Source organism: Podarcis muralis, chromosome 2, assembly GCF_964188315.1.
Source record: "Podarcis muralis chromosome 2, rPodMur119.hap1.1, whole genome shotgun sequence".
NCBI classification, from domain to species: domain Eukaryota; kingdom Metazoa; phylum Chordata; class Lepidosauria; order Squamata; family Lacertidae; genus Podarcis; species Podarcis muralis.
Window position 1 is genome coordinate 23,786,478 of NC_135656.1, and position 20,363 is coordinate 23,806,840.

At 41.2% G+C, this 20,363-nt stretch overlaps 1 protein-coding gene across 4 annotated transcripts in view; it reads left to right on the plus strand.

Moving 5' to 3' along the window:
• CEP112 (centrosomal protein 112) overlaps nucleotides 1-20,363 on the plus strand; it is a 212,625-nt gene that overhangs the window by 64,318 nt on the left and 127,944 nt on the right. For all 4 annotated transcript variants that reach the window (XM_028713174.2, XM_028713148.2, XM_028713183.2 and 1 more), the window contains one exon: nucleotides 1,324-1,403. In XM_028713174.2, coding sequence (XP_028569007.2) covers nucleotides 1,324-1,403 — 80 coding nt within the window. The remainder of the gene's footprint in view (nucleotides 1-1,323; nucleotides 1,404-20,363) is intronic.

Genomic DNA, 20,363 nt, shown 5'->3' on the forward strand with positions numbered 1-20,363 from the left:
TTTGCAGGAAATAGACTATAGACTGGCCCTTTCCAGCCCTGGGAGGAGTGCAGGGAGCGTTCACGCAACACACACATTGCAGCTGACATGCTAATAATAATAATAATAATAATAATAATAATAAATTTTATTTATACCCTGGCCAGAGCCGGGCTCAGGGCGGCTAACACCAGTAAAATTACAATAAAATCATAATGGGGGGGGGGGACAATTTAAAATACAGGTTAAAATACAATTTAAAATGCAGCCTCGTTTTAGAAGTAGCCCATAGATCAAAACCGTAAGGGGAGGGAAACATAAGGGTCAGACTGAGTCCAAACCAAAGGCCAGGTGGAACAGCTCTGTCTTGCAGGCCCTGCAGAAAGATGTCAAGTCCCACAGGGCCCTAGTCTCTTGTGACAGAGCATTCCACCAAGTCGGGGCCAGTATTGAAAAGGCTCTGGCCCTAGTTGAGACCAATCTAAGGTCATCCGCAGGGCATACCAGATATGTCGTAACACACAGTTTGGAAAGCTCTGCCTTAAATAAGCCCTTAATATTGGATTGGAGAACAAACTGGGACAATTGCAGATACAGTGGTACATCGGAAGTCGAACGGAATCCATTCCAGAAGTCCGTTTGACTTCCAAAATGTTCGGAAACCAAGGTGCGGCTTCCAATTAGCTGCAGTAAGCTTCTGCAGCCAATTGGAAGCACGGAAGCTGTGTCAGATGTTCAGGTTCCAAAGAATGTTTGCAAACTGGAATACTCACTTCTGGGTTTGTGGCATTCGGGAGCCAAAACATTTGACTCGCAAGGCGTTTGGGAACTTAGGTACGACTGTATTTCAAAACAGGTGATACAGTGGTACCTCGGGTTATAGATGCTTCAGGTTACAGACGCTTTAGGTTACAGACTCCACTAACCCAGAAATAGTACCTTGGGTTAAGAACTTTGCTTCAGGATGAGAACAGAAGTCATGCAGCGGCAGTGGGAGGCCACATTAGCTTCAGGTTAAGAACAGTTTCAGGTTAAGAACGGACCTCCGGAACTAAGTAAGTTCTTAACCCAGGTTAAGAACAGTTTCAGGTTAAGAACGGACCTCCGGAACTAAGTAAGTTCTTAACCCGAGGTACCACTGTATGTGAGAATAGTGGTCTGTGCTGGTTAATGGGCAGGCTGCTGTATTCTGCATTAGCTGAAGCTTCAGAACCATCTTCAAATCCAGCCTCACATAGAGTCTGTTGTGGAAGACCTCAGAGAATGAATGGCAGTGACAATATGTCACGGTTATCAGGGTGTGTGATGGCTGGAATGTAACTCTTTTTCTTTTTTAAATGTTAGATGCATGGGTTGCAGAATGACTTTGAGAAGGAGAGAAAGGATTCTCATAGGAGAATACGAAAAATGGAAGACATGCTGAGGTGAGTAAAATGGCTCCAGAATGTTCCTGAGGAAGATTATGTTTTGTTTTTTAAATATTAATATTTTTATTGAAAGAATCTCGGCTATAAAGAAATAAATTGATACAAAGGAAAAAAGGGGAGACGTGAGGGGGTGGGGAGAACAAAGATGTGTATAAGAAAGAGAGAGAAATACACACACACACACACACACACACACACAAAAATGCAATGTAATATACTCCCATACATTCCTATACATTATATAAATTCATATAGTGTTATTATCCTAATACATATGTAGGTTTTGTTGATACTGGAGTCATGCTTGTATCTAAATATACATGATGGAGAGAGGTGGCTCTTAGCCATCAAATAGAATCAGGAGTGGTGAAGTTCCACTTAACTCTGCTATTTGGATACTTTCACTATATCCTCATTTCAGTGGTGTAGCTGGGGGGTGCAGGGGGGGGCCGGCCGCACCGGGCGCAACATCTGGGGTTAGGGCAAATCCACGGGTTAGGGGGCACAAATCCACGGGTTAGGGGGCGCAAATCCACGGGTTAGGGGGCGCAAATTACTTGCCTTGCCCCGGGTGCTGACAACCCACGCTACGCCACTGCCTCATTTCTCAGTGTAAAAAGAAAAGGGCTGTCTTCATTGTAGGCAAGGAGCTCTTCTCAAGAAAAGGCATCAAACTCTTAAGAAGAGTGCTGTTCTTTCTTTCTACTGTCTAACCAAAAAGCGTCACCCAGTATGTGATTAAAAACAGTTAGGTCCGGAGATTAAAATTGCTGCCTGTGTTAATTGTGCATATCCAGTTGTGGGTTTTTTATGGCATTTGAAAAGTTCCTGTTCATGCAGAGTTTAATGTCGCCTTTTGCTTATAGCTTTTATAAGCAATAATATAACAAAGCAAAGACAATATGGTGATGCAAATATATATTGTATTTTGTTTATTCAGTGTGAAATATAGATCTGTACAGAGCAGTGCTCTGTAAATATTCTTTGAGTTTCAAAAGTATAAAAACTATCTGAGCTTGTAGCAATATTTTTACCCTCTCTGTTGCTGCTTCAAGACTGTCACCCAAGTGCTCCCCCACTTTCCTCCTGAAAGTCAGGGTTTGCATGGATGAAATGATGGTCCACCTTATCCTATATAAAAAAATTCCTTCCAGTAGCACCTAAAAAGGTAAAGGGACCCCTGACCGTCAGGTCCAGTTGTGGATGACTCTGGGGTTGTGGCGCTCATCTCGCTTTATTGGCTGAGGGAGCCGGCGTACAGCTTCTGGGTCACGTGGCCAGCATGACTAAGCCGCTTCTGGCGAACCAGAGCAGCACATGGAAACGCTGTTTAACTTTCCGCCAAAGCGGTACCTATTTATCTACTTGCACTTTGACGTGCTTTCGAACTGCTAGGTTGGCAGGAGCAGGGACCGAGCAACGGGAGCTCACCCCGTCACGGGGATTCGAACCGCCGACCTTCTGATCGGCAAATCCTAGGCTCTGTGGTTTAACCCACAGCACCACCCGCGTCCCTAGTAGCACCTTAGAGACCAACTAAGTTTGTAATGTGCAACTGGAAGGAATTTTTTAATTTTGTTCCGACTACGGCCGACCAACACGGCTACCTACCTGTAACTTATTCTATATGACAACATTACAAAACCATTTAAGAGCCAAGTCAAAGCTCCCTGTCCTGACTCTGAATAAGTGAGTGCATTTTCCCAATTCCAACCCCCAACTGCTAAAGCTGTGTGCATTTTTCAGCAGATGAAAGCTTTGGCAAAAACCACAAACTCTTCTTTTTAGTTCAACCCTAATAAATATTCCAGCACACTGAGATGAGAGAGCATTTACACTGAGAGCATTTAGTGTTGATGGCTGCAGTATTAATTTAAATCCCAAAGATGATGCTCATACTCACATTAAAATATTATCTTATGGTGTTCTCACAGTTCTTTTTAGGTAATAGCAGCATATCAAGGAATAAAGGCTGTATTGTGTGTTTTCAGGGAATAGATGTATGGCCTGATTATGTACACCTGATAATCATGCAGAACCCAGAAGCATATATTCTGCATGGGAAGGAAAGGGGGTAAAACAGCTATATGTTGAAAGGGGTGGTGTGTGTGTGTGTAGTGTTTTGTGTTTATTTCATGTGTGTGCTTATACTATGCCTTTATAAGTTCTCAACTTGGCAGATGTTTAGACTATGTACAGATAATTTTTCAGAGATTTGAGGCAATATTATAGGGGTCTCATTGCTTCTGGGCAATGTGCTTCTGCGTGTGAGCAGCTGTTTTGTTTCACCATCATCTCATGTGAGACTGACTTGTAGTGTTTCAAGCTCTGTGACAGAAAAACAGAAACATAGCCAGCACACTTGAGATAGAAATGTGTCCCTTTTAGCATGATTCTGAGTGCCTGCAGTATGGTACCTGTGACTGATAATATACTGCTTCCACTCCATACACAAAACAGTTTTGAAACTGTTTTTTGGCAGTTTTTGAAACTGTTATTTTTAATTGCACTTCCTGGTTTTCCTAAGTGAAAGGATGCTTAAATATCTTAAATGATTTATGCAGCCCCTTAAAAGGGGGGGGGGGAGTGTGAAATTTATTTCAGGAGTGAAATTTACTAGATCAGAAGCTGACTCTGAACTGGTCTATTCAGTTCCACATTTCTTTTGAATTCTGGGACTAGAAAAAGAGCAGCTGCAAGATTCTTTTCTTCCCTCTATTACGTTCCTTCTGTTACTATCTTACAAATGCTTGCTAGATTAGGGCCACCGTAGCAGTGAAGATGTAGTCACTCCCATTAATCCAGAGAAATGGATATGGGTTATACCAAAAGCTGCACAACAACTATTAAACAGCTTATCATCCCTCTGTGTTGCTTGAAAATCTAGACAGTTGCTGCATGGTAACACTGATCTTAACCATGTGGTTAGAGACTATAGATGACTGGTGCGGAACCAAGTGCGGAACCAAGTGTCTACATGGGCCAAGTGTAGTTGGACAGGCCTCCCAATTTGGTTTGCTAGGCCATTTTGGTCACGCCCAACCACCTTCCCTACATCTCACAAAGTTCAGTGCCTGCAAAATCCCTTGTGCAGTATTTCCCAAGTGCCCAACCAATTGATTGCAAACTTTGAAAGCCCTGCACTTTGTGAACTTTGCAATTCCATAGAATTCGGATTGTAATACAATAAAACACAATATGTAAGAAATAAAAGAAGCAATAAGATCACAATTAAAAATCAATATGATTAAACAACCATACATAGGTGTATTCTTTTCACATCCAAACTAGAGTCAAAGAAGTCATGCAGTTTGAGTTTTACTAGTTGCTGGTTTAAGAGAGGTGAACAATATTTTAGGGCAGTTTAACAAGTATCCTGTCCTTTTCATCATGTGAAACTCATTCAGATTTTTCTAGAGGGACACAAATATGTTATTTCTTAGATAACAAACATAACACACAGTAGGACTAGGCGATGTTAGCTTTTCAACATCACGGTGTATCGCCAACCAAACGTCGCAGTTTGAAAAAACAATCTGCATTGGTCTCTGCCCATGAGGCACCTGGTGAAACTGCTCCAGCTCTCACCTCGGGAGCTGAGGTGGTTTCACCCAGGCGCTTGTGGGCTAGGACAACACAACTTATTTGCCCAGCACAGCTGGGTGGAGGGAAGGTTCCCATTCCCCAGCTGAGACAGTCCCGCCGCAAGCAGGCAGAGCATCAGTGCTCCTTTAACTGCTTGCTGTGAGGAGCGCCAACTGCGTTCCCCTCAGCTGAGCAGTTTCATGGAGCCCCCACCACTGGCTCGCGGGAGCCAGCGTTGGGCTGGGGGCTCCTTTAACTGCTTGGTTGAGGTAAGGGCAGCTGCACACTTGTCCTCTGTTGAGCAGTTTAAAGATGCAGAGGGAGGAACAAGCTATATTGGCGCCTTGCCAATACAGCTTGTTTCGTCCTCTGTGTTGTATGAGGGCAGAGTGCAATGTTGGTTTCACTCAGCGGTATATCGCTGGTGAAACCGCCACTGCTGCTGAGTCCCTCTGCTAACAGCGCTGCTGCAGAAAGGAATATACACAATTCCGCATAATCTACATATTTTTGCAAAGCAATTTTGACCAGTAAATGCATTTTTATGCCCATTTTGCCCTAGTATACCCGTTTATGTACAGATTACTTGGTTGGGGAACAGCATTGCAAGTTTCGTAGAAATGTGAATTTTGAAGGATGGCTTCAGTTTATGTATTTTTTCTGAATGTGGAAATTAGGCAGGTTCATCTTTAAAGGTGAATCAAATTGAATTTTGTCCCCATCCCGACTTGGGAGTAAACCCCACTGAATTCACTTGGACTTACTTTTGAGTAGGGCTGTGCTGTTTATTGGTATATATGTTGCAGAGAATACCTTACTTTAAACTGTAAACACAGTACACTGTTAATGGCTTGTTTTCTCCAAAGCAAAACCATAAGAGTAGCAATTACCTTATGAGTCCTATCAGTGCAAGCTCTGTGCAAAGGCATTAACTTACACAGTGGGACTTGCACAATGGGGCATTCTCCCACTCATCCCCTCACAATCTAAAAGGCAATGCAAACTGAAAAGGGATGGAGGCGGGGAAGAGAACTTAGGCATAGAGTTCTTGTAACGATCATTTGGAATGAAAAGATCTCTAGGAGAGGAAGAGCTAAAAGTTACTATTTTTCAGCAACACTGATGTAGAGCCCCTGCAGATCCCCCCCCCCCCCGTTCTCGGATTAAATGGCTGTTGCTAGATGACAATTCAGGGAGGAGCCTGATGGAACTGGGCTTGGAGTAGAGCAAAGGAGATGGAGCAATTTTGCAGTCCCATTTCTCTCTGATAACCAGACCTTTGGATGATTAACATTCTATCGTCTTTAAAATGGTTTTTTTGGGGGGGGTATTGGTTTTCATTTTGTAATATTTGTGCTCTCATGTTGTATTATGTTGTCAGCTGCCCGATAATCTTTGGACGAAGGCATACAAGTCAAATGAATGAATGACCAGAATTTGATTCGGTTGAGTGTTGTTCAAGCAAACAAATGCGGGTTTGAACAGGAAACGTTATTAAGTTAAATAGAGCAAAGCTTTGTTTGTTTGCTTTAATCCCCTAAACCAAGAAATAAAATGTAAGCATCTAAAAGAATTGTGTTATGCTTATGTCTACGGTAAAAATATTTCCATGCTATAATGACTGGTTTTTTCAGTCTGCCCATCAGATAAAGAAGCAGTCTTTAGGTATATAGATTGTTTGTTGCAGTAAGTTACTGTTTTATTCTGTATCCACCTTTATGACAATTAAAGTTGTAGTTACATTGTATTCCAAAGTCTAGTCTTGCTCTTGCATTAAAGTATCATGAAACTAAATGTTTCCAACTAGGAAATAATAGGGTGGTTGCTGCTACTTTAAATTTAGGATGGCGTTTTGTAATTTACTGTATACGTTATAACTGACTCTGCCATATTTCATGCTTCTGGCACATCTGCCACCCTTTCCACAAGCAATGGGGAATGTTTTCCATATCTCATGGTGAGTGCTTAGCATGGTCCAGGGAGACTGTGAAACCCTCATTGCCATGCACTCCCTGCATGGAGATGGTCATTTACTTGAGCTATGTTCCTTCCCCCCAGCACCTTCCTGGAGTACCACCAAGGCATATTTCAAGGGAGGCACTGGCTCCTGCCACAAGCAGCCAGTCTCCATACAGCTACACTCCATCTGAAGCCACAGAGCCTTCATGGTCCTCAGCCGACTTCTGCTAGTAGGGGTATTTCCACAGATAAGACTCCCTTCTGCCAGGGGACATAGGCCATCTCCTAACTTGCTCCAGCCCAGCAGATTTGCGGGTTTGAATTCTTATTAATGTGCCTATGCTTCCAGTGGAAGCTTGTTTAAAAAATACTCTTTACTGCTTTGCAGTTCTCGTAATTGCTGCACATTTCCTGTCAATGCTGATTTATATTTAATGTTGGCAAACTAGTCACTGCCATGTTCTCCTTAGTGGAAATTGCTTTAATATAAGTTAGTGTTTCTTTAGAAAGTAATTTAAAATGTCTACACACCATGACTGAACACATAATGCCTATATAATTACTTAGGGCAAGGGAGGTTCTTTCTGATTACTGTATGTTAGTTGAATCATAATGGCATGTTATGAGGGACAGATCACTTATTAGGCTAAACCTTTCTCGATATAATCTCATTTGCAATGAATACAGAAAATGGGGGACTGGGATTACATTGCTAAGTATATACAGAGTAGACACCAGATGCTGAAAAGTGGAGTTTTTAAGTGTGTGTTGAAAAAGCCGGGTTGGGTAGGTTAAGAAATGTAAAAAATGGTAAGCATAGTAAAAAATGGATGAAAGAAGATATATTCATAAACAAAATGACCTGGCCAATTAAAAATGTGTACGGGCATGCATGCAATGAAACTAAGATCCAGAGCATGTTCTTTAAGTACATCAGGGCCTATTAAGTACTTAGATGGATATTGTTAGGAGCACCATGTACGCTGTGCTTTAAGTGGGGTATGTATTACATTAGCAAATCATTTAGTTCCATATAGCCTGCTTTGCTGTCAGCTCTGAAATGTTATGTGTAATATTGGTGATTCTAAGATCTGATAGTTGTCTAAGCTATTTGCACAGGGATATTGTTTTCCGATATGTGACTTGCAAGTGCTGTCATTAATTTACTTTTCCAGCTGTTCTCATTCTTTCACTGGTGATCTTTGCACAGGGACCTGATACGGTTTGTGGTACATTGATTGATCTACATGAATCACAGATCAACTACTAGTGGGCTGGCACAGTTCCATAAGTAAACTACTTATGTGTATGCTGTAAATATCAGAGCAGGAATACACTTCATTCTTGTATCCTGTTCAGCTTACTTACACAGTATTTACTTACACAATAAACTGATATTCCACAGTAAGGTGTTGGTGTGATCCGTAAATTGGGGGGGGGGATGGACCGGGGACCACAGAGTTACTTCACTTAACACTACTCTCGTGTGAGATCAGATATTATTTTTCAAAGTGATCTCTACCAGAGAAAGGGGACCTGTGGAGTTCCACATGTTGTGGACTACAGCTATCACTGGCCATTGTCCATGTTGGCTGGAGCTGACAAGAACTGGACAACATCTGAATGGCAACAGGTTCCCCGTCCTTGCTCTACATAGTTTCCTGGGAGAAAGCCTTAACTGAGATCAGTGGGACTTAGTTATGAGTAGACATGCATAGAATTGCACTGTTACTATATTTGCTTTGATTGTAGTTGTTTTCTGCAAATATGTTATCCATAGGCCATAATTTTCCACTCACACTCACATAGCTTGGTGAGTGAAATGGGTGAAGAATAGTGCTGAAGCTTTTTCAAACACACATTAAATTGTCAAAAGCATATGTGGATGTGATCTGTGGTCAAGTGTTTGGTGATGGAGATTATGATGATGAACCTTTATGTTACTTTCCTTACCTGTCTTGGGAGCCAAGCCTAAAGCTGTTGCAAGCGCTGATGTTATAGAGCGAATGCTCACCCACCAACTGCTTTAAATTCATTCTATTTTTTATGTAAGAAGGTAGTGCCACTTCTCTTTCTTCAGTGTAATCATCTGATCAGATATTGTTTAAAATGAAAGGATTTGCACAATGTCAGTGTTTGGAAGGTCAAGCTTTACAAAATCTCAGTGACTGTATCATATACTGTACAGACTTCTTTTCCACAATATGCAGAAGTTGGTATGAAATCATGATCATTTGGATAAGATAGCCCGTTAAGAATACTTTTTAAAATTTATTGTCTTGTTCTTTGGGAATACATGAATAAAAAAACAATTTTGTCTCTTTGTAACAATATGTGTTGGGAGTAATGTGGTTCTTCGGTGACTTCTGAGGGTTTGAATGCTTAGTGTGCTTACTGAGGTGTTGTTGTTTTTTAGTAGATTGTGACATTGTGAGAAAAGTTGATAACACCGTTGTTGGTAATGGCAGGAAGACTTACATAACTTCTACAGTAATTGCTTGCCTGGCGTGCCTTGCTTCATATGAACAAGATGTTTGTCATATTACAGCATTAGACTCCTGAAATGTCTTCATCACCCATCAAAAAGCTTGTCCCTCTCAATTAAAGTTGTCTTGACATCTATTTAGGAATTATCACCCTTTGTATGATATATATGTCTAAATCATTGTGATACCTTTGTGGTACATCAATATGACGAGTACCTGAACACATCATGTTGAGCTTAATAGAAGAATTCAGTCACGTACACAATCAAATTGTATGATAACCAGCAACCTCATTGCTTCTAGAACTCAGCATTCCCCAACTTCTAATATGAGAAAAGCCTGCTGGATCAGGCCAATGAACCTATCTGGTCCATCATTCTGTTTTCATAGTGGCCAAACAGATGACTATGGGAAACCCCCAAGCAAAATTCAAACACAAGAGCACTCCCCCCCCCCAAAAAAAAAATGGTTTCCAGCAACTGGTATTCAGAAGCATCATGGCCTCCAACTGTGGAGGAAGTCCATAGTTATCATGACTAGCAGCCATCAATAGCCCTCTCCTCCATGAATTTCTCTAATCCTCTTTTGAAGCCATTGAGATTGCTGGCCATCACTGCTTCTTGTGGGAGCAAGTTCCATAGTTCAACTATGCGCTACATGAAGAAGTGCTTTATTTTATCTGTCCTGAATCTTCCAACATTCAGCTTTATGGGTTGTCCAGGAGTTGCCCTTGTGGAAACCCTGCTGGTCCTGCTTCAGTAAGACTTATTCTTCTACAGCGGTACCTCGGGTTAAGTACTTAATTCCTTCCGGAGGTCCGTACTTAACCTGAAACTGTTCTTAACCTGAAGCACCACTTTAGCTAATGGGGCCTCCTGCTGCCGCCGTGCCGCCAGAGCACGATTTCTGTTCTCAGCCTGAAGCAAAGTTCTTAACCTGAAGCACTATTTCTGGCTTAGCGTAGTATGTAACCTGAAGCGTATGTAACCTGAGGTACCACTGTATATGCTTGGTTTTTTTGGTTGTCTTGTTTTAAAATCGCCCTCTCGACCAAGTTTCCTTGCAAAGATGTTAAGCTGATAGTCTGTAATTTCCAGGACACCCCCCCCCCCTGTCCCTTTTTTAAAAATCGATGTTACATTGACTCCTTTCCAGGCCTCAGGTATGGAGGCTGTTCTGAAGGTCAAGTTACATGTTCTTGTCAGAAGATCAGCATTTGAGTTCTTTGAGAATTCTTGAGTGAATTCCATTTGGACCCAGCAATTTGGCAGTTTTTATGTTGTCTGTTAGGCCTATAATTTTGAGTGCTTCTCCCCCACCCCTTTAGTGTTATAGTTTCACAAATTGTCCTTTGGCATGTTGGCCTGCATACCCATGTGCTTTATATTGTGTTACTAGGATTGGTGGTTTTGATCTAATGTGCCCTGGACATCAACTATAAAATTTATAATATTCTTCTTTCAGAATTAGCTAAGATTTTACTGGTGCAAAATTCACAGAGAGCCATTTGTTGGGTAAGCAGATTCAGAGGCAACCCATAAGGTTTGGTGATTTGGTTTGGTGATTCTGTTTCCAAGCCAGACAAGACACAGAGCTGCATATGGGCTAAACTAAGTGTGTATGAGGATGGTGGGGGAAGATATCGGATAAGACTTGCCTTCCATATTGCTAGTTACAGACCTGCCATTTTTTGCATAAATGAATATTGGAGATAACCAGTGGAAGATTTGCACAGAGCCATTTTTTTTAGAAGTGGTGTCTACTTTAATGTTATTTAATTGTGGCTTAGGTAATGTGTCATTCATGAAGTCGCTTCTGAAAATTTATTTGGCAAGATTCAATTTTCTTCCTGCTTTCACTGGGTAGCACATCACATTTCTGTAGGAAGAAGTTTCCAAATCATTTGAGATTGTGGTTTAGAACTGAAAGCCAGAGGTTGAACATGGAGCAGCCTGAATTAATATCCCGCTAGATACTATGCAAGGGGTATGCCCACTCTTTAATTACTCACTGTTATATATGTCAGGGGGACACGGGTGGCGCTGTGGGTAAAAGCCTCAGTGCCTAGGGCTTGCCGATCGAAAGGTCGGCGGTTCGAATCCCCGCGGCGGGGTGCACTCCCGTTGCTCGGTCCCAGCGCCTGCCAACCTAGCAGTTCGAAAGCACCCCCGGGTGCAAGTAGATAAATAGGGACCGCTTACTAGCGGGAAGGTAAACGGCGTTTCCGTGTGCGGCTCTGGCTCGCCAGAGCAGCGATGTCACGCTGGCCACGTGACCCGGAAGTGTCTCCGGACAGCGCTGGCCCCCGGCCTCTTGAGTGAGATGGGCGCACAACCCTAGAGTCTGTCAAGACTGGCCCGTACGGGCAGGGGTACCTTTACCTTATATATGTCAGGAACCAGAGTTTCACACCCCACGCCCAGCCTGAAGATACGGTACTGACATCCTTTAACTCAGAGGACTCTACTGCAGAAAACTAGGAAGACCTGAGACCTTGCTTTGTCTCACTGCAGACCAGGAAGGTATCATGTGAATCCCTGAGATTCTGGAACCTCCATAGCTAAATTGGAGAATGTCAAGGTTGTTTATTTAGTGTGGGTGTCACAATTGTTTTGGCGTCCTTATCCTGCAGATCTGGGAACGCAGAGGTTTCTAAACACAGGGACCAAGTTTCTGAACATTTTAACATGCAATGGCAAAGCTGATATGTTATAGGGGCTCAATACTTTGTTCGTGGCATTATATAGATGCTAAGTACTCTGCTCATTAAAAGAGTTGTATCATGATGAGAGTAGTGATCTTTGTGATTTAAAAACAATGATATATGCAGGGCTGAAGAGTTTGATTATTCCCCCCCCCCCCAACTTTAATATTCTTCCTCTACTCCTAAATCATTGGGGGAAAGCATCTGTTCTCCACTTGGTACTCTGAGCATCTGAAACCATTTAGTCCCAAAGCAGTCAAAGTTTCCATCATATTGTAAACATTCCTTTAGTTCTAGTGAACATGCTGACATAACCCTCACTCTAGGGGGCACAACGTAAAGTATGAACAGAAAATAGAAAATATGTGGAAACCTTTGTTTTATAGTCGCCATTTAAAAGAATAAGTATCCCGTTAACTGTTTCAAAACTGATCCCACGCCTTATTTCTCCACAGGGCCTATTAATGCCAGTGAGATGCTTATAACTAAAACATAAATAAATTAAAAAACCTTTCTGCACTTGATTTCTCTTTAGAGATGTACTAGTGGATGTGTCTTCAACAGGATAGGTACAGTAGGTGATGGATTCACCACCATGATAAATAACTTGATGGTTACAAAGTAATATTACATGCTGTGAAATGAACTAGCATTTTAGAAGAATTTATTTAGTTTTCTTCAGTTTTGTTATTGTAACTGAACGTATTGCATGCTCACACTGTATGTCAGTGCCTATCAACTATTCTTATGCATCTAGAACCTTAAAATCATATTGGAAGCTATCCATCCAAACTGAAGTCCCTCCCCACCACCCATCCCCATCAGAAATCCCACCCAGTGCCTCTTCCACTATAAAGTTGCGATGATTGTTATCAGGAAGGCCAAGCCCGCAAACCCAGACAATCACTCTGTAGGGCAAATTCCTCCCTGCCTCTGAAAACAGTGACCACTAAATTACCCAAAGGAAAGTCAATGCAGGGTTGTTGCCTCCTGAGAGGACAGACCATAAACGAGTGCAATAAAGGGAGGGTAGGAGGGAAAGCCGGATGTAAACTGTGGGGTTTCCAGTCCCCTTCAGCTCCCCTTAAATACTCCCAGAGTGGATCTGGATGGACAAAGTCTTCACCCAGGTCTGCCCTGGGATCCCCACCCACCAGGAGCTAAGCCTAAGTAATTGGCTCTCTGGGGTCTCGTCATGTTTCCCAGCCCTCCACATAGCTGAGAGGAGCAGTAAAATCACCCCGTCTGGCACGCTGAGGCTGGGAAACAGCAACATATTTCCCCATCACCCTGCCAAGGCTGTAAATGCCACTTCCAGTAGGGCTGAGGGTGGGGAAACAAGTCTTCTTTGCCATCCTAGACTGATACATATAAACCACACACTATGCTTATATTCTAATCCTGCTTATATGTTAAAATGGGGTTGAAGTAAGTAACATGATGCTTTCATAAGCAATCCAGAAATAGAACTGTATCAGACTCTTAGGATTCTAGGAGATAGCAATGGGAGATGCCAGTTCAATGCTTTTACCTTTTGGTCTAGGGTTCTGTGCTGTCTCCTTTGTATTTAACAACTGGATACCATATTAAAAACATACATCAAAACACCTAACAAGTCTTCCATATTCTATATCCTTTATTTATTTATTTATTTATTTATTTATTTATTTATTTATTTATTTATGCCCCGCCCATCTGCCTGGGTTTCCCCAGCCACTCTGGGCTGCTTCCAACTCAATATTAAAATACAATAGTCCTTCAGATTTTAAAAGCTTCCCTAAACAGGGCTGCCTTCAGATGTCTTCTAAAAGTCAGATAGTTGTTTTTTTCCTTTGAGATCTGGTTTACAAACAGACTTACAAACAGCATTGTGAAAATAGATTTTAAACAGCCAAAGCCAAAAACTAGGAGGAGAAACATTCAGCAAATTCTAATCAACATTATAGAATAGCACGTTGGTCAGTTAAACTAATGGAGCCCAGTTGTTTCCAGTAGTGAATAAACTTTTCTCTTCTTTTTTAAAGGTATTTGCTTTTAAATGGCTATGCTGTATCTTTGCAAAAGCTGACATATTGATGGCAGCCAACTCCAAAGCCCCAGATGCTTTATCCCGGATCATCCAGGAACTGGAGTAGGCTGCCCCTAACATTCAGCTCTATAGCTCCTTGGGGAGGCTGTGTTGGTCCTGATGGACTGTTGAATGTGGACAAACATAATTGTTCCTCGTTAAGAAACAAATTGTTCCAATGTTAAGGTGTCAGCCTATTCTGAATAGGGCTTGAAAGATCAAGTTTGCAATTTGGAAGCACTATTTTCCATCTTTTCCTATGGATGCCTTTGGGATTTTGGAGTTCACTGTCATCAGGAATGGTTAAATTAACAAACGTGTTGATAATACAGAAATGGTCTCTCAAAAATAAGAGAGCTTTATCTTAGCTGTTAGAAGAGACTGGACATCAGAATAACTGAAGCATTTGCTATTTTATTATGTTTATTATCAATTGCTGAATGTTTCCCTTATGGATTTTGTTTTTGTTTTAAAACTGTTTCCACAATGCTGCAGGTAGATTTGTAATTTGTACTCATGGCAACTCACGATTATGTACTTATGATGGACCAGTCAGTTCTGTAATATTAAGTTGTAGTGTGGAGTCCCCATATTCATTGTTCCAGCCAGTTGGCTGCTCTCCTCTAATTCTCCATTCTATTACCACTCCTGTCATATTTTCATTTGCCAGTCCCCCAACCCAACCAACAATCAGTCAGCATTTCTTGCCCACTAAAGATGCTCAGTCTTCCATGGGGTGCCCTTCAGGGTTTTGCCTGCTTAAAGATTTTGTTCTTCTGCTGAGTACCTCTAAGCTCGCTGGAACCTTTCTCTTGTGCATGGATGGTGCTGTTTTGGTTGCAAAAGTATCCATGCTCAGATAATTAGTTCATTATTAGTATATAGGATATGGGGATTATGTACTTTTAATTTTGCATTTTTGATATGCTAATATTAATAATAATACCCAAAGGAGTTTTCAGTTGTAGTTTAGTACTAAAAATGCTGCATACAGTTTATTTGATGTTAACATTACGAAATACACAAAACTGTATACAATTCTTCAATTAAATGCTTGCTTTCTTCCACCCTAAACAAGAAATTCCATATTAGATTCAGAACCACTGAATAATGAACAAGCCTGTTGTCTCCTTAAATTTTTTGTTCATTTGTCTGCAGTGATGAATGCAACTTAGAATGCTTTCTAGCAACTTCACAATATTAAAGTGCCCAGGGACAGGACAGGGATGATGTTTTGAAGGCAATAAATATTTCAGCTTCACATTTCAGCCTTTCTTCTTTATTCCTTTGATCTGGGTTTGGTTTAGTTATCATTCTGCTTGAATGACTTCACACTGTCTCTTCCCCTCCTCCTCCTTCTCTGAACAAAAATAGTAATTCTGCACATATTCCATATGGTTGGGATTTTTTGGCTGTAAAAGATGGCCATTCTTTGATTCTGATAACTGCTGCTTAAATAATGTATTTAATTACATCTTAACTCCAGTGAATAGTTATAAAAAGGCTTATCTTTAATTATGCAGTTTATTGTCTGGTTTTTTATTTCACAATTAAAGGACAGGAAAAATAGCACAAATATGAAGGATACAGTCCTTCATCATGTGGATGCTGTGCTTGTGTGTGGAAGGATGCTCATATGGCTCAGTGGTGTCCTGTTTCTACCTTCCTTCTTCAATACATGAACCTGAGAAGTACTGAGTCAGTGTGGCAGGCCAAGAAGGTGCCTTGGGGAGCTAAGGGGTGCCCATAATCTCATCCTCTGTCTGGTCAGGTTTCTGTGAGCTCCAAGACTTAAATAATGTGGCTCAGTGGGGAGGAAAAGCTGGCTAATAGAACTTCCCTTTTTTGGAATGCCCTAGTATGTTGTCTATGCACATGTCTGTAAACTGGTTTACATATCACTTTAAACAACAGTTAAGCATCATTGTGGTAGAAAGGTGAAAACATAGCATGCTGGTATATGAGGCTAAAACTGTGGCTGCTTTTCTCCTTCCGTGCTGCAGGGAGCTAAGCCATGGTTTGGCTTACGCCTGAATGAGGGCTTGTGGTTTCTTTCCCCCAAAGAAAGCACAAGAAGCAAGCCAAGAAGCAACCTTCATGTTTTGTTTGCAGAGAGACAAACTCATCAACCAGAGTTTGGATGTATCACAAAGCCAAACCATGGCTTCCCTCCAGACAGCGAAGTAGAAGCTCGAGTAGGAAAGGAGCAAAATGGCTACTGTTTTGTTCACATGCACCAGTATTCTGCACATTCATTTTAAGTCATAGTTAAGCATAACTGTGTTTTAAAGCAATGCAGAGTAGAGAAGCAGGACTCTTCCGAATCCTGCAGGAACTTCTTGTCATGCAAGCATAAATAATGTTGAAAATATGTCTAAGTCACCAGTCGATGGCTGTTACATTTTGTTCGCATTTGTGTGTTCTGCAATATGAGAACAGAAATGTTGGCATGTTTGAGGATACATGTGTTCTAGTGCACATCCCTAGAAGTGGGAACAAGAGTCTGTTTCCAAATAAGAGTTTAAGCCCCCCCCCCCGGGGGGCACATCTGTTTATACCCTACAAAATAAACATATTTTACCCTGTATTTAAAAATCTTTTCACCAGCCAAAAGTTCAAATGTCCGCAGTTATTTCCATGGATAAAAGCCCTCTAATAATGTTGGGTGATTCACAGTGGCCTGTTTTAGAGAAGAAGGCATACATCCCTCTGCCTTAGAATAGTAGAATATATAATATCAGAACTGATTGTGACAGTTCTTTTGAAGATGCAAAGAAGTCAGGAAGATGAGAGACTAGGGTGCAGAATATTTTCATATGTAATATTTTATCAAGGTGCCTGACAGATCTTTCAGATTTATTTCCATATCCTCGTATAGGGAGTGTCATTTATAAGCTCATTTGTATGATTTCTTTCAATGTATTTCCTAACAACAACAACCCACAATATTTTGTATGTATAATACAATAAACTGCAGGAAAAATATAACTGGCTACTTCCCAGAAGATTTACAGCTGTTTGTAAACACTTTAAAATGTCTAGATGGAAGCTGCTGTATTTTACTCTCCTAATTTACAGTCTTTTCAGCCACATAGCAGTTGTAGCATCTCAGGAGCATGCTGAGATACTAAAGATGTGCACAAATCTTAAGTACAGGAGCTAGATCATCATTTCCCTATCACTAAGTAAAGTCGGAGAAAGATGAGGCTCTTCTGGAAGTATACTTTGGAACTGTGATACCAAAGAAATGGTACTATCCCAAACCCTTATTCTACAATTGTCCTTAAGAAAAGAAACATAGAATTGTTCCTTCCCATGGAAAGCTTCTTGGGAGAAAGTAAGGCTGGATGGGAAGAGTGGAAATAGTTTGCAGAAAAATGGGCTTTTCCTTTGTCTCGCAAGTCTGAGAAATGTGAACATACGCCTTCTTCCTTTTGCAGTGGCTCTTTATTTCTAGACTTCCATTACAGCCACAAGTCTCTTCTGTCTGTAAGGTACCTGGAATTTCCAGTGGTAGCCTTGGCTTAGTAACTGTTGCTTAGCAACATGAGGGCCACTCTTCCTCTTTATTTTTGTCAGAATACGTGTATCATCCAGGTTTAGGTTGATGTTTCAGTGGCTTGTGTTAAGCAGCTTGGTGGGTCGTTATAGGTCTCTGGGATGGATTGAGAAATAAATGAGAAATGCTGCAAGCTCCTGATACTTTCAAGTACCTAAGTACCTTAAGACAAAAGATAAAAATGATTCTTATTTGATTTATTAAAACCTGCAGAGGCTGCTCCCTTTCTTTTGGGCAGGAATAGTAATTAGAATACCCAGGAGGTTTTGGGGGGGGGGGTGTTTTGTCCGAGAAGTATAAATAAATTGAAAAAGTCTAAGAGAAGAAATCAAGTTCCTGAACAAAGTTTCTCAGGATTTTCCTTGTAATGCATACTCTTGCTAGCAAGTTTTATTGGTATTTCATAAAATTTGTCTCTGGAGTGGAGTGCAGAAACATCTTCTGCCTGATAAACTTTTTAACTTTTATCCTGTGTTGGGAAAGTTATACACCAGTCAAGCATAAATCCATTCAGATTACGAGGTGTTTTAGGGCAAACTGGGGGAAGAGATAAGGCTGGCTTGATCTACTGGGTTTTTAACAGAAACCTGTGGACCTGTTAAACCAACTGAGTCAGTCGCAGGGTCTGATCTCCCTAGTGTTTCTTGTGGCTTTTTAATATCTGAAATAAGTGATATCAAATGGCAAGTAGTTCCAGAGGACTTTTCAAATGCTGAAATAGTTGTTCTGTTAATTGATTTGCCCTTTACCTTATGCACAAAGTTATTGTTGAGTTGCGGTGGTTACTACAGGTAATCGTTTGTGTTTTGACATGTAGTAAGCCACAAATCTATTCTGAGATTATTAGTATACCAACCATTGGATCACCCCTAGTTTTAGTTGATCTCATTGTGAATATTTTGGTATTATCTCTTCTGTACAGAGTTGTTTTTATATTTTGGAAGAGAGATGGAAGTGAAAAAATTGCTTGAACACTTAAGACAAGTATTTAGAATACATATTCTCACTTTATTTGTACATTTCTTCCTTAAATTGTTATTTAGACTTCATAGTCATGTTTAAATGGAGATTATTTACGCAATTCTGCTAATTCTGTAACCATATCCTTTATGCATTGAGATGAAAGAATTTTTTTCCTTACAAATAAATTGAGGCCAAAGATTAAATTCGTGCTTTTAATATTCATGCCAGCTCAGTTTTTAAGGGATTTGAGTGATGTAACTGTATTGTATTGGGCACTGCAACAAGTAATACCGGGGGTGGGAGGGAGACCTTCAAAGTGAATATTTTAATGCTTCTCAATATCCTGGAGGGGAAAAGTTGCGAACTACAAATTATTGCTGTAGATGTAGAACTGGCTTCTGCACCCTGGAAAATCAATGGAAGCTGATTCCTGGCTGGCAACTTCTCAAGAGGTTGATGGTTGAAATACATCAGAAATGAAATCAGATTCCTGAAGCACAACAGATTTCAATGCAGTTATCACAGAGAGTAAGATGGAGTGCGTTGGTTGGTTTAGATAATGTAAGTATCAGCCAACAGTCTGAGAAGAAAAACTTACTTTGCATATTCAAAGGCAATAACATTGAATGTCATGTTTTCAGTTCATCGGCAGCTTGTGTTTGCCTCTCAGTGTTCCTTCAACACAAAGGGTTTCACAGGAGGCAAGGTTGCAGGTTCGATCCCCATATGAGTCAGCTGCATATTCCATCAAAGTAGGGGGCTGGACAAGATGGTCCTCAGAGTCCCTTTATTATACAGTTCTATTATTCTGTTTTTATTTGTTTTCTTTTGAGCGGGCTGAATGTTGATGACTCTGCCCAAGTACATGTTTTCCTAAACAGCAATTTGCAGCAAGCTGCTTTTTCATCTTTGGTAAGGGTGCAATCAAAACCCTGGCTGTGCAAGTTGGCAGTGCTTAACAGAACGGTGGGACCAACACTCTCACACCATCCAGGATGAAAGTGGGGGCAAATAACAGTGCCAGCTTGGAGGTAGAGCAGAATTCAACCTGGATTGGGTGTGATGCACTCATGAAAAGGGGCCTTTTCAGGACTTTCTACAGGTTTCTATTAGTGGGGAACCCACCAGCAGCCCTTCTGCCTACCTGCCCATTTGGTGGGTGGGACAAAAAACTGCACACAATCCAGCCCCACACAAAGTGTGTGTATGGGGGGGGGGGGTTGAATGGCAGCTTTAGACTGCAGTTCTACACACATCGGAATTCAGTGGAACTTCCTTCTAGGTAGTGCAGCCAAAGCTAAAATTAACCACTATCTTTAAAAGACATGGGTAAAGGTAAAGGGACCCCTGACCATTAGGTCCAGTCGTGGCCGACTCTGAGGTTGTGTCACTCATCTCGCTTTATTGGCCGAGGGAGCCGGCATACAGCTTCCGGGTCATGTGGCCAGCATGACTAAGTTGCTTCTGGTGAACCAGAGCAGCTCACGGAAACACCGTTTACCTTCCTGCCAGAGTGGTACCTATTTATCTACTTGCACTTTGATGTGCTTTTGAACTGCTAGGTTGGCAGGAGCTGGGACCGAGAAATTAGAATAGAGTTTACATGCCTATGAGCCTTTTTTGTTGAAATGTA